The 15657-nt window shown below is 41.6% G+C and overlaps 1 protein-coding gene across 1 annotated transcript in view; it reads left to right on the forward strand.

Moving 5' to 3' along the window:
• Positions 1-15657, forward strand: part of GPC3 (glypican 3) — a 451564-nt gene that overhangs the window by 276119 nt on the left and 159788 nt on the right. The window contains exon 4 of the mRNA XM_015105024.4: positions 14648-14781. Within this exon, the coding sequence (XP_014960510.2) occupies positions 14648-14781 (134 nt within the window). The remainder of the gene's footprint in view (positions 1-14647; positions 14782-15657) is intronic.

Genomic DNA, 15657 nt, shown 5'->3' on the forward strand with positions numbered 1-15657 from the left:
AACATTGGTGAAGGGTTTTCATTTGTTGAGCCAATATTTACTGCTAAATCTCCATATTCCCTGCCCTTATAATGAATATAACTAGCGTATAGGAGAAATAAGTATTAACCTTTAAGATTAATCATGTTAACCTTAGGTTAAATAAATTCCTTTCTTAGTTGTAACCCACTACACTCTCACCCTATAGGAATGCAACTTTATCTGCTACCTTCAGAGGGTGGAGCCTGGTTTAAGAAAAAACACCCTTGGAAAAAATAAGTTTTCTGATTAACTGACTGTTATCAGAAAGAAAGGGTCATAAAATGTCAGCAGGCCTCATGGCCAGAAGATGATGTAAAACCCCTAAGACCTTTTTTTTTTAAAAATACATTTATGTGAAGCACCTGATTTTGATAAAGGTCAGGACTGCTGACCCCATGTGACTTTAAAATTTCCATTTGTCTCAAAGTGTAACAAAGGGTATATAAGCAAACCTAAAAAATAAAGAAATCGGATCAGTTTCTGGAAAGACTGATTCCCCCGTGTCGTTCTTATTTTCCCCTTCTGGCTGAATTCCCATCTGGAGCGTGGGTACTCACCACGCTTACTTGCCCTGGCTTCTAAGATCCCTGAGAGAGGGAGCCCAAGGCGGGGCACCCTCCGATATTCAAACGGGCGCCGGTAGCCCAACGTAGATGGTGCAAATTCCTTGTCTTGGAGTTTTATTGGTATCCCACATAAACCAAGTTATCCAGCCTCTTTTTCTCCACTAATATTTCCTACTACACTATTCGTTTCTAATCTCTCTCTATATCTGTAATTAAATAAGTTTTTTCCCAGGACGCCGATTCCGTCTCCCCTTTGAATTACCCTGGATCCACCGGGGCTGGACCCTGGCAGCATTAGGCTTTAGTTAATTGGTTTCTCCTGAGGGCAAGCCTTGTTGAAAAGAACAGAGTGCTCTGGTGTATTTCAAAATGCTTCCTTTCCCCTTCTCCATGCTGGAAGCTTGAGGAATTTTTTTCTCAGACATTTACTATGGGAATCTGGTCAAACTTCTGGAGGTAAAATTCACGTTGTTGGGGTGGCTTTATGACTAGGTATCTCTGGAGAGTTTAATTTTCAAAGTTGTCTTTGTTGAGCCTCCAGCAGTTTGCCAGTTACAGTTTGTTTTCCTACTCCAGCCCTGGGTTCCCAAGGCAGTTTCTGCTCCTAAGTCTGTGCTTTGTAAGCCCTTATTCCCTCTATTTGCTATCTGTTTCTCTCATCTTGGTAGTAGTAGTTTACCATCTCTCCCCTCCTCTCTTATAGATCTGGAGAGAGTTGAATTTTTAGTCTGTTTAGCTTCTTGTTTTTTGGATGGCAACTTCCAAATTCCTTACCTGTGGAACTGGGAACCCTGATAATGCAAATTTTATCATTGGTTACAAACTGTCAATTGTTTTCTTTAACTGACTTATTTTGTTCCTTTCCAAGGGTGAACATTTACTAAAATTTTTACTGTTTCTTCAAGTGCATTCTTAAGTGAAACTGGCTTTATTAAAAACTGCAAGTGCTTAGCAGTGGGAAGTACAGTGACTACTATTAAGAGTTTGGTGCCTCTAACCTGACTCATGCTAAGCTGCCAGCAGTTTTACCTACTATATATTTTGCATCATCAATGTCAATGTCCTCATAATTTTTTGAAGATAAATCATGAATTTCAACATTATTCAACACAGTATTTCCACACTGCTCATGTTTTTCCCCCAAATTCTCCTAGATCTTCGATGATTAGTTATAGTGGATGGATATAAGCAAAATAGCAAGTCCAGCTCATGACTGGAGATTTGTCCATTTGAAAGGCAAAAACTCAATTCTGTTGAGGAGGTATAACTCCATCTTTATGTTTGCAGCTAAATCTTTAATTTGGTGAGTTACCTTCTTTCATTGGAAAGCGGTGTAATTTTTTTTCTTGGGTTGCCCCACAGGCATGCCTTGGTTTCATTGAGCTAGACAAGGCTGTGGTCCTAGTGTGATTAGATTGACTAGTTTTCTGTGATTATGGTTTCAGTGTGTCTGCCCTCTGATGCCCTCTTGCAACACCTACCATCTTACTTGGTTTTCTCTTACCTTGGGCGTGGGGTATCTCTTCACGGCTGCTCCAGCAAAGCACAGCCGTTGCTCCTTACCTTGGACAAGGGGTATCTCCTTACCACCACCGTTCCTGACCTTCAATGTGGGATAGCTCCTCTAGGCCCTCCTGTGCCTGCTCAGCCACTGCTCCTCGGGATGCTCCTCCCAGCCTTGTCTAACTCAATGAAACCAAGCCATGCCTGCGGGGCAACCCAAGATGGGTGGGTCATGGTGGAGAGATCTGACAGAATGTGGTCCACTGGAGAAGGGAATGGCAAGCCACTTCAGTATTCTTGCCTTGAGAACCCCATGAACAGTGTGAAAAGGAAAAATGATAGGATACCCAAAGAGGAACTCCCCAGGTCATTAGGAGCCCAATATGCTACTGGAGATCAGTGGAGAAATAACTCCAGAAAGAATGAAGGGATGGAGCCAAAGCAAAAACAATACCCAGTTGTGGATGTGACTGGTGATAGAAGCAAGATCCGATGCTGTAAAGAGCAATATTACATAGGAAGCTGGAATGTCAGGTCCATGAATCAAGGCAAATTGGAAGTGGTCAAACAGTGGTCCTCCTAGCTGCCGCCACTGGCCTCGGGCTCGGGGTGGCTTCTCAGGGTCACCGCCCCGGCCTTGGGCGCGAGGTGGCTTCTCCAGGCCGCCCCTGATCTCGGATGTGGGGTGTCTCCTCACGGCCACCACTGGCCTCGGACGCTAGGTAGCTTCTTCCGGCCGCCGCCCTGACCTCCAATGCGGGGTGTCTCCTCCCAGCCCCCCCTGACCCCGGACGCTGGGTGGCTCCTCCCAGCAGTTCTTGCGCCATTGCAGCCTGGCACTCTGGGCCGCTGTCCCCGACTTCGGACGTGGGGTAGCTCTCGGCCGCGCTTAGTACGCCGGCCCGCCACTGCCGCCTGCGCTTAGTGCGCCAGCCTGCCGCCGCCGCCATTCCAGAGCAATGATGTCTTTATACAACATGACGTCTCTGGAAAATTATTCAATATATTTGTGAGGGACTAGACCAAATTATCTTAGTACTATTATCATAATAGATTTGATCTCTAGGACTTCCTGAGAGGGTCTCAGAGAACTGCTGTTAAGGGAATGAATTTGTTGTTCAATTGCTCAGTTGTGTCTGATGCTTTTCAACCCCATGGACTGTAGCATGTCAGGTTCCTCTGAATTGGAAGAGGTCAAAACTGAAGGTTGGGAGGCCAATTAAGAGGATGCTGGGCTCATTTATGTACTAGTGGTTTTCCAACTTGAAGTGTATCAAAATCCCCTGGAGGATGGCCAGGGTTTTTGATTCAATAGATTTAAGGTCAGGTCTTAATATTTGTATTTGTAATGAGTTCCCAGGTGATACTGATGCTTCTTGTTTTGGAGCCACACTTTCATAACCACTGCCCACGGACCTTCGGAGAAGGCGATAGCACGCCACTCCAGTACTCTTGCCTGGAAATCCCATGGATGGAGGAGCCTGGTAGGCTGCAGTCCATGGGGTCGTGAAGAGTTGGGCATGACTGAGCGACTTCACTTTCACATTTCACTTTCATGCATTGGAGAAGGAAATGGCAACCCACTCCAGTGTTCTTGCCTGGAGAATCCCAGGGATGGGGGAGCCTGGTGGGCTACCATCTATGGGGTCGCACAGAGTCGGACACGACTGTAGCGACTTAGTAGCAGCAGCTGCCCAGGACCTTGCTGCTCATCCCAGACCTCAACCCAGGTATACTATGTGTGTTCGAATCTAACTGTGTAGGATTCCCAGGTGATTTGTATACATATCCAAGTTTGAGAAGCACTGCTCTAAGAGGCAGTTTCAGTTCAGTTCAGTCTCTCAGTTGTGTCCAATTGTTTACAACCCCATGGACTGCATCACACCAGGCTTACTCCCAGAGCTTACTCAAACTCATGTCCATTGAGTCGGTGGTGCCATCCAACCATCTCATCCTCTGCTATCCCCTTCTCCTTCCCCTTCAATTTTTCCCAGCATCAGGGTCTTTCCCAGTGAGTCAGTTCCTTGGATCAGGTGGCCAAAGTATTGGAGTTTCTTGAGGCAGTTTATGGTATCCTAAAACCTGAGTATGGAGAAAAGCCCAGAAGTTTAAAAGTTATATGAGAGAAAAAAAAATAAGACAGTCGCTGGACATAGAGAAGTGAAAAAGAGGGAGAATTCACCAGAAATGCTTTCATTTCTTCTGGCTTGAGCAACTGTGAGTAGAGGTGATGATTCCTATTCGCTGGGACAGGGAACACAAGCAGATGAGTACATTTGGAAGAGTGGTGTTTGAATTCAGTATTGAGTTTATTGACTGCATGGAGTTCTCTTTTAGCCCCAACAATATTGGCCATATGTGATTAAACAATAAAGTCCTAGGCTCCCAGTGCTGGGAAGGGATTGGTATTACTTTAGGCACACATGCAGGGTTCTATTTCTTCTCAAAATCCACTTACAGCAGTTATAAATTAGTAAAAATAAAAGTCTCTTCCACAAAATGATTTTTTAAAACCTGTCTTGCCTCCTCACAGCATTCATTCCCATGGACACAAGTAAACAGGTTAGAGACACAGAGTAATTCGCAAAGATCGTGTACCACCTGTCAATAATTGGAACCCTGAAGAACAGAATGGGATATTCCAGGTGTCCCAGAGCAAAACAGATCAGACTGTGATGCATGAACAATGTGGGCAAACTCAGTATGGCTCCCTTTCAGAGTGGGGATCCAGTGTCACCAAACAGTTTCACTAGTTCCCCAAAGTCCCCCTGTTAAAGAACTCCTCCAAATATTACTTATAGGTAGTTATATACCTGACCAGCTGGACCAGGATTCTAATTCACAAAGAGGGTTGCCAAAGGTAAGCAGTTCTGCCTCATGGAATGAATGAGTCAGTTTTCTGTCTGGATGTGGGAGACATTTCACTTTCATCCATTATTTTATTTGATCTTCACACTACTGCCAGGTACAGCAGGCATTGTTAGCTTCAGTTTGCAGACGAGGAAGCTGAGTTTGAAGGTGATTAAAGGACTCTTCTAGAGTTATTGAAATGGTAGGAGGATGCACTGGGACTGGAACCGGGGTCTCCTGACTCCAAGTTGCATGCTCTTTTCACTGTAAGTGCTATAGTTCAACTAAACAGCAGAGTGATCTATAGGACATTAGTTGCGTTTTTTTTTTTTAAATTCCAGCTTATTTAAAGAGCTGACTTGAATGAAATGTTCAAACAATGGCACCTGATTTTTTTAAATAGTTTGATTCAGAATACATTACAGATTATTAGTGAACTTTTATTTTAATGGTCAAGCAATTAATGATGAGTCACAGCAAATCTGTGGGAGCATAAAATGTTCACATTGTCCCCAGATCTGTTCATTATCCTCTGTGCTCTCTATCCTGATCAATCAGTAGTTAATTAATAATTATGTGCTTCCCGAAGTACAAGGTTATAAATCAATTTAATACTCATATACATATATTCTGTAGGAAAAAATGAGTAGAAACTGCCTGCCATGCCCATCTCATTGTAAGAAAATGTATGTAATGATTACAAGCATATAATAAGAATGGTTGGCCCAGCCAAATGTTTGTTCATTTCTGTTAATCAGTATTCATTTGAGCTACTTCCATGCAGTTCATGGAAGCAGTGCAATCAGTTGAGTAGTGTGGCAGATTTAAATCAGTAATAAAAGCCCTGGGGAAATTAACAAGACAAAACATTAACCACAGGCTAAACATTAACATATATTAGCATTTTTATTATACCTGTAGAATTGTTAAATGGGCATAGTTGCTACTGTTTAAAAGTTTATGTTGTATATCACATAATTTCAATGTATATTTTGTTTTAAAACTTTTAAGATTTAATTAAGTGAAATTGAACAATGATACGATAGACAGTTGAACAAAATGAACTGAAGTTCATTCTTTTAGTTTAACTGGAAACTTACGGCCTTTCCACGCTACCCTCTCCCCAGCCCCAAGGTTCCCTAAAACAAAGGCCGCACATAATATTCCACCAGAGTGGACTGCAGGGTAAGAATCAATATTAAATTATATAACCATATAGGATATTTTATTTTTAATTCTTCAGGATTCTGCTACATCCATCGACAATGGAAGACTAAATTTATATGAATTATTTAGCAACATTTCTCAGAGAAACACTCCTTGGGACCACAGTCATCAGCTGGATTCTAGCAGAGTAGTTATTCTGTCATTAAATAAAACTGAAAAGGTCCCCTAGAGGTCCTCAAGTCTTGGTGGCCTCAGGCACAGCTCTTGAGGGGAAAGGAACTGTACTGCTCACTGAGGACACGTCAGTGGGATATCCATCTTCCCAATTAGAAGCGGTCAGATTGCTGAGGGCAGTATGTGTCGTCCCTGGCTCAGCTCCCACCACTGCCTTAGTGATGGGAACTTTTCTCTTCACTTCTGCTGCTTCCTCTCCTTCCTCCTCTTCCCCCTTACCTCCTGATCTTCCTTCTATTATGGACCATATAAGTTAAAGCACACACACACACCCGCCCACCACCCCACCACCCCTCCTTAACTGCTTTATGAGAAAGAGAATGTAAATTCATACATCTGATGTTTAAATCGAGAGCAGTTAGAGCTACATAAGAGTAGGGGAGAGTCAGAGATACTCATTAATGTAGGCCATTTTAGCTAAAAGCCTAAACCTCTTGAATTCTTGTAGTCATAGGATTAACCTGGAATTTCCATTTGGGGAGACACTGTAAAGGATATACTCATGCCAGATACAAGAACAGACCTGGGTTAAATTGTAGAAATTACAGAAGATTTTGTAGCCAATCCAAGAATCTGCCTTTAGGAGGCAGGGTCCAGGGATATCCCGCAGGCAGTAAGCAGCAGGCTAGACCTACTTGAGAACCACGTTCCCACATCCAACAGAACTTGACACTCAGTGCTTTGGTATGGTTATGAAATGAATCTTGTCTGGCAGGTCAAAGAGTTTAAATCATTCCATGAGCAATATTTTCTGAAACTTTGGTCAAAATTGGGTATCACTTTTCTATTGATCTTTAAGAACAAGCCCTTCTTTGAAGTATAGTTTTAGAGGTTTCATAATCACTATGTTCCTGCAGTTATGGGTGGGATGTCCACATGACTACGGAACCAGGCCACACTAAGCCTCAGAGTCAATCCTCTTGATAGAAATCCATGGCATAAGGGGGAAAGCAAAAACAAAAACATAGGTTTTAAAGTCAGACAGATCTGGGTGCTAGTCCCCAGCTCTGCTATTTACTAGGCATTTGACTCTGTTTTAGTTCCTTAAATTTTGTGAGCCTCAGTTTCCTTATCTCTTGAGATAGGGTCAATAATACATGTACTATATGCCTTGGAGCACTGTGGTAGGACTCACTGGATAGGATAGGGAATGGGTCGAAATACCCCACGTCCAAGGTAAGAAAAACCCAAGTAAGATGGTAGGTGTTGCAAGAGGGCATCAGAGGGCAGACACACTGAAACCATACTCACAGAAAACTAGTCAATTTAATCACACTAGGACCACAGCCTTTACTAACTCAGTGAAACTAAGCCATGCCTGTGGGGCAACCCAAGACAGGCGGGTCATGGTGGAGAGATCTGACAGAATGTGGTCCACTGGAGAAGGGAATGGCAAGCCACTTCAGTATTCTTGCCTTGAGAACCCCATGAACAGTATGAAAAGGCAAAATGATAGGCTACCGAAAGGGGAATTCCCCAGGTCAGTAGGTGCCCAATATGCTACTGGAGATCAGTGGAAAATAACTCCAGAAAGAATGAAGGGATGGAGCCAAAGCAAAAACATACCCAGTTGTGGATGTGACTGGTGATAGAAGCAAGGCCTGATGCTGTAAAGAGCAATATTACATAGGAACCTGGAATGTCAGGTCCATGAATCAAGGCAAATTGGAAGTGGTCAAACAGGAGATGGCAAGAGAGAACACTGACATTCTAGGAATCAGTGAACTAAAATGGACTGGAATGGGTGAGTTTAACTCAGATGACCATTATATCTACTACTCTGGGCAGGAATCCCTCAGAAGAAATGGAGTAGCCATCATGGTCAACAAAAGAGTCTGAAATGCAGTACTTGGATGCAGTCTCAAAAATGACAGAATGATCTCTGTTCGTCTCCAAGGCAAACCACTCAATATCACAGTAATCCAAGTCTATGCCCCAACCAGTAATGCTGAAGTTGCACGGTTCTATGAAAACCTACAAGACCTTTTAGAACTAACACCCAAAAAAGATGTCCTTTTCATTATAGGGGACTGGAATGCAAAAGTAGGAAGTCAAGAAACACCTGCAGTAACAGGCAAATTTGGCCGTGGAATATGGAATGAAGCAGGGCAAAGACTAATAGAGTTTTGCCAAGAAAATGCACTGGTCATAGCAAACACCCTCTTCCAACAACACAAGAGAAGACTCTACACATGGACATCACCAGATGGTCAACACTGAAATCAGATTGATTATATTCTTTGCAGCCAAAGATGGAGAAGCTCTATACACTCAACAAAAACAAGACTTGGAGCTGACTGTGGCTCAAATCATTAACTCCTTATTGCCAAATTCAGACTTAAATTGAAGAAAGTAGGGAAAACTGCTAGACCATTCAGTTATGACCTAAATCAAATACCTTATGATTATACAGTGGAAGTGAGAAATAGATTTAAAGGACTAGATCTAATAGAGTGCCTGAAAAAAAAAATAATAGAGTGCCTGATGAACTATGGAATGAGGTTCATGACATTGTACAGGAGACAGGGATCAAGACCATTCCCATGGAAAAGAAATGCAAAAAAGCAAAATGGCTGTCTGAGGAGGCCTTACAAATAGCTGTGAAAAGAAGAGAGGCGAAAAGCAAAGGAGAAAAGGAAAGATATAAGCATATGAATGCAGAGTTCCAAAGAATAGCAAGAAGAGATTAAGAAAGCCTTCCTCAGCAATCAATGCAAAGAAATAGAGGAAAACAACAGCATGGGAAAGACTGGAGATCTCTTCAAGAAAATTAGAGATACCAAGGGAACATTTCATGCAAAGATGGGCTCAATAAAGGACGGAAATGGTATGGACCTAACAGAAGCAGAAGATATTAAGAAAAGGTGGCAAGAATGCATAGAAGAACTGTACAAAAAAGACCTTCATGACCAAGATAATCATGATGATGTGATCACTCACCTAGAGCCAGACATTCTGGAATGTGAAGTCAAGTGGGCCTTAGAAAGCATTACTACAGACAAAGCTAGTGGAGGTGATGGCATTCCAGTTGAGCTATTTCAAATCCTGAAAGATGATGCTGTGAAAGTGCTGCACTCAATATGCCAACAAATTTGGAAAACTCAGCCGTGGCCACAGGACTGGAAAAGGTCATTTTTCATTCCAATGCCAAAGAAAGACAATGCCACAGAATGCTCAAACTACCGCACAGTTGCACTCATCTCACATGCTAGTAAAGTAATGCTCAAAATTCTCCAAGCCAGGCTTCAGCAATATGTCAGTCAACCATGAACTTCCAGATGTTCAAGCTGGTTTTAGAAAATGCAGAAGAACCAGAGATCAAATTCCCAACATCCGCTGGATCATCAGAAAAGCAAGAGAGTTCCAGAAAAACATCTATTTCTGCTTTATTGACTAGGCCAAAGCCTTTGACTGTGTGGATCACAATAAACTGTGGAAAATTCTGAAAGAGATGGGAATACCAGACCACCTGACCTGCCCCTTGAGAAGCCTATATGCAGGTCAGGAAGCAACGGTTAGAACTGGACGTGGAACAACAGACTGGTTCCAAATAGAAAAAGGAGTACGTCAAGGCTGTATATTGTCACTCTGCTTATTTAACTTCTATGCAGAGTATATCATGAGAAACGCTGAGCTGGAAGAAGCACAAGCTGGAATCAAGATTGCCGGGAGAAATATCAATAAACTCAGAGATGCAGATGACACCACCCTTATGGCAGAAAGTGAAAAGGAACTAAAAAGCCTCTTGATGAAAGTGAAAGTGGAGAGTGAAAAAGTTGGCATAAAGCTCAACATTCAGAAAACGAAGATCATGGCATCTGGTCCCATCACTTCATGGGAAATAGATGGGGAAACAGTGGAAACAGTGTTAGACTTTATTTTGGGTGACTCCCAAATCACTGCAGATGGTGATTGCAGGCATGAAATTAAAAGACGCTTACTCCTTGGAAGAAAAGTTATGACCAACCTAGACCGCATATTGAAAAGCAGAGACATTACTTTGTCAACAAAGGTCCATCTAGTCAAGGCTATGGTTTTTCCAGTGGTCATTTATAGATGTGAGAGTTGGACTGTGAGGAAAGCTGAGCGCCTAAGAATTGATGCTTTTGAACTGTGGTGTTGGAGAAGACTCTTGAGAGTCCCTTGGACTGCTAGGAGATCCAACCAGTCTGTTCTAAAGGAGATCAGCCCTGGGTGTTCTTTGGAAGGAATGATGCTAAAGCTGAAACTCCAGTACTTTGGCCACTTCGTGTGAAGAGTTGACTCATTGGAAAAGACTCTGATGATGGGAGGAATTGGGGGCAGGAGGCGAAGGAGGCAACCGAGAATGAGATGGCTGGATGGCATCACCGACTCGATGGATGTGAGTTTGAGTGAACTCCGGGAGTTGGTGATAGACAGGGAGGCTTGGCATGCTGCAATTCATGGAGTCTCAAAGAGTTGGACACGACTGAGCAACTGAACTGAACTGAACTGAACTGAACTGGAGAGGTTTTCTGTGAAGCACCAGGCTGGAGAGAGATATTATGTTACAAATGCAAGGCATTGGTATTGATGAGAAGCTTAAAACATAAACTCTCTTTCTCTGCTCAGCCATCTGGAGGGAAGGATCATGTCTGAGTTTTTTGTCATCTGAGAGTTCCTAGAACCAACAATGAATGGGAGCCTGAGAATCAGTTTCATCAGTTGAGTATCTGCATTTCTTGACATGTCATTATGGGGTGTATGTGTGAATTGCATCAAACCCAAATGCTTGGCATAGTTTCAAAATCTTTGGTAAAGTAATCTACTGGGAAAGGAATCCCCACCTTTTTAAAGGAGCCCAGAATAAAATATGGCACTTCAAATACCACATTTTCCTCTTTTGCAACTAGAGTTACAGGTGGATTGAAACTATGGGAGGTCAAAAGGAAGTCCTTCTCTCAGTGACAGGTAGAAGTGGGGTTGTAGGCCACACTTCCTGATGTCCAGTCTACTGGGCTCTTACTTACAAATACCTTGCTGGGCCCAGTAGTGTATTTTCTTCATGTATGTGTAAAGTCAGTGCTTCTGGACTCTGGTTAGAGGGAAAGATCACGTCTGAGTTTTTCATCACCTGAGAGTTCCTAGAACCAACAATGACCTGCTGGCCTGGATATACTCAGAGGCCCTGGCTTCTTCTAACACTTTGGATCTTATAACACTTCAGAGCACTGTTGCTTTCCCTGCCACAGGTTCTGGCACATACATAAAGGCACCGTTAGGAATCACAATTCATGGAGAACAAAAAGGTTTTTTATTCCTGGTCTACTGATAGAGACACCTTCGTATCCAATAAATTCACTCCAGCTATAGATTTAAAGGTAGTGGTATCCTTGACTAGGTACATTTCACTTGACTAGTCAGTGAAAAGAAATTGGACTGCACTTTTTTTTTAAGAGTCTAAAACTCCTGGGCAGGATACTGATTTCTCAAATGACACTTGTGAGGCTGACTTCTTTAGCAAGTGCAGCTATAGAGTAAGAGCCAGGTCTCTGAGCATAGCCTGAGGTTTCCCAAGTAGGAAGCTGAAAGGACCTCTTTAATGTGAATACCACATTCTTTGTAAATTATGTTTTCTTTTTATGTCTACTTCTCAAAATAAGCTCATAATATTCACCTACAGCTCACACAGTGTGGAGGAGAAAGATGTGGAGAGAAGGGCCCAAAGGGGGGTCTACATTTGACAAATGCTTTGTATATGAGAAGAATTTGCTTCATGGTAGATTTGTGGAAGAAAATACAGCCTGTCTGATAAGATGTGGCAGATTTCAGATGGGGTAGTAGGGGTGTTGGCAGGATACCATTGTTTGCCCCTTACCCCACACAGAGCCTTGGGAAGTCGGCTTGATAATGCCACATTGGGTGGCTTGGGAAGAAAGGTCAGACTGCAGGCTTGCTACATTCTCATTTGTTCTTAACCTTCCTGCTTTTGCTTCAGCTGCCCCCCTTTCCAGTAGATTTGGAGGGACTAAAAACTTTAAAGTCTTGCTGGGGTCCAATTAGTATTCACTGATACAAAGGGCAGACTTTCAATGGCGAGGGAGATTTCACAGCTGTGGGTTGCAAGTAGGCAAGTTACTGTGCAAGATGTGTGAAAGATTTTTACTTTGGTGCTGGATTTGAAACAGGTGTCGATTAAGAAAGTGTGTCCTGTGCTCCTGAATGTGCTGATTAGAATACTTGGATCTCTATGAAATAAACTCTTAACATTGATATGTGTTCACAGAGTCATAAATAGATATTTATGGAAGGAAAATCAAGATTTTGTTCCATGAACGTTCATCTGCAGTTTAACAAAGAAATGCCTATGTGTCTAAGGACATAATTTTATGATGCACAGTCTGCCCTCAGTTATTTGTAGCTGCATTATGTAAGTTATTAGAACTTAACTCCCCAGTGCAGCCAGGCAGCCCCTACCTAAAGTACCCTAGCAGCCTTCCACTAAATGGGGCGAATTCAGAGAATACAGACTCTTCATTTGAAGTTAATTAGCCCAAGTCAAATGGCATTACATAAACACATCTGAAAAATTCAGTATCATATATTCCAAAGCCAAATGGAATGTTTTAAAATGTCTGCAACTTTTGTTTTATTCTCATTAAGATAAACTATTGAGAAGAGGTAGTCTGAATATCATACTATATAGGCGCTCTCTTTCATAAATGGAGCTGATATTACTACTGATTCTAAATGTTTTATACTTCAAAAATTTATTTATATATGGATAACTTTCCAAAGCTATACCAGCTACATGCTATTTGTCCCTTTATTAAGAGATTGATAACTTAGTGAATATGATCAGGACCATCTTCAGAAATCCAAAAGCTGGGATTAGCGTTCAGAGCCCATGGCCTCTAGGTGGAATGGTATGCCAGATTGGATACTAGGATTTTCCTTCAATTCACTTCAATATGTCTTTACCAAATGCCTAACAGTTTGTACAATCCAGTGTGAATTCTGTGGAGGTATAGAAGTTGACAAAGATATAACCTTTGTCTTCATGAGGTATCTCTAGTATTTTTCCTAAAGTATATGATCTATATTTAAACCTTGTCTATGTTTTTGAGAACTGGGAATTCTTTCTTATCCCCCAAAACATAGAATGTAAGCAACTGGAAACCAAGCATCATCTTCTTGGAAGGCGATGTTGCATTAGCTTTGAAGTCAGACATGTGGGTTCCAAGTCAGACAGTTAATCCACTGCCTGTTTGTCTCAGGCAAGTCACATAACCTCTCTGAGCCTCAATTTCCTCAGCTATAAAATGAGAAGTCTGAATCTGATTATGAATTGAAAAGCCCTTTGCCTTATTAAAGTGGTGGTGCTAGTGGTGAAGAACCCACCTGCCAATGCGAGAGATGTAAAGAGATATAGGTTCAATCCCTGGGTCAGGAAGATCCCCTGGAGAAGGAAACGTTATCCCACTCCAGTATTCTTGCCTGGAGAATCCCCTGAACAGAGGAGCCTCATGGGCTCCAGTCCCTAGAGTCGCAAAGATCTGGACATGACTGAAGCAACTTAACACACAGTGAGTTGCCTTATTAAAATAACACACAAGGAAACGAAGCATAGCATCTGACACAGAGGGAAACATGTGTTAATATTCATACTTACTTATATAGAAGTTAGTTCAGGCTTTTGACTGAAAGTGAACAAATAAAAAATCTACAAATATTTTCACCAAATAAATCATTTAGATTTGAGATAAGAAAGCTGATGCCATTTTTATCATTGCTATGAGTGTAATAGAGCTCAGCTTTAAATTCTAATGCTGTACACCTGAAATTTATATAATTTTAAAAAGAGCTAGCAAAATTCTCAGAAGAATCAGATCACTTTGTGTGCAGGAGGTTGCTCTTCTATTAACAGACTACTCTGTACATCTCCCACACACGCCTTCACTTCCTACACCAAACCTTCCTAAACTTGGCAGTTTCCATTTGTGAACTTCCTAGGGATAAATATCAAGTGCCATTGAAAGGTATCAGTAGCATAAGTCCTGTGTAGAGGGTCCTTTCTAACGTGTACTTCACTATAGAAGTAAGGCATTTTCATCTTAGGAAATCTGTGAATAGACTGTGCTCAAAGTGCCCCCGCCAGTCTTCAGCCTTCCTTTCCACAGATGGTTCTTTGCCTTAAAAGCGTATCACCTTTTTTGACTCCAGTAATAGCTTCGTTCTGCTCTTTAAAAAGAAATTGGGGAAGAAATTGAAGTGCTTTTCAGAATTTGTTTCTACTATCATATCTGTGAAAGTATCATATAATTATATTGCGTTTCTTTTTTCAGATTGGCAAGTTATGTGCCCATTCTCAACAACGTCAATATAGATCTGCTTATTATCCTGAAGATCTATTTATTGACAAGAAGGTATTAAAAGTTGCTCGTGTAGAACGTGAAGAAACCTTATCCAGCCGCAGAAGGTGAGAGGGTTTTTTTTTTTTTTTTTTCCTTCTCTAATTCAGCATACAATTAGCAATTGTGTTTTAAGGTCAAAAACCACTGGAGTGAAGCTTCTTAAGTACATGTTATTTAGTTCTTCTGAGCAGAGTATTCAATTAATTAAATTCTATCCTCTGTTAATGTTAAAAGAAAAAAGATACTGTATTATATCCAAACCATATTTAAATGTAAATTTACCATATGTAAATATCCAGTACAGCAACACAGAGTGGAATAGATTTCTCAAGATCTTTATTGATTAAACAAAACCTTTTTTATTTATGATCTGGTCTCACAATTCCATGGCTTGGTTTGTGTCTTTCCCAATTACTGACATTGAGTCTGGGGTGAGTTCACCCAAGAGAAACTGGCAAGACACTCTGATGTGTACACACCTACGGTGTGCACTCTGCACACTCTTTTAAGAATGATTAAATGAAGGATTTGGTTTCAGTTCCTTAAGACAGCAGTTGAGCGACCAAATTAAAGCTTCTTATTCTCTTCATTCCTCCCTCCCCCATCCAGATACCCTGCATCCCTATTCTAGTTTCATGCTTACCTATAAAGGGTACTGGATTGGGAAGTTCAGTGCAAATTTTGAAGAACTGATTTCCCCAAAAGGACTGCACCAGTAGCCAACCCTGCCACTGGCTTAGGAATAGCTAGACATGAGTTTAGCCTTGTGATGACTTTGAGAGGATTGGGAGAGGTTGGCCTAGAGATGGAAAATTAAGAGATGAAATAAGTAACAGTCTCAGATTTGGACTAAATTATTTTCTTTCATACCCATTTACTACAGGAGATTTTGAAATGGCAACTCTTAAGCATATATGATACAGTTTAGAGTGAGAGAGGGC

The sequence above is a fragment of the Ovis aries genome, chromosome X (assembly GCF_016772045.2).
Source record: "Ovis aries strain OAR_USU_Benz2616 breed Rambouillet chromosome X, ARS-UI_Ramb_v3.0, whole genome shotgun sequence".
Taxonomy (NCBI): domain Eukaryota; kingdom Metazoa; phylum Chordata; class Mammalia; order Artiodactyla; family Bovidae; genus Ovis; species Ovis aries.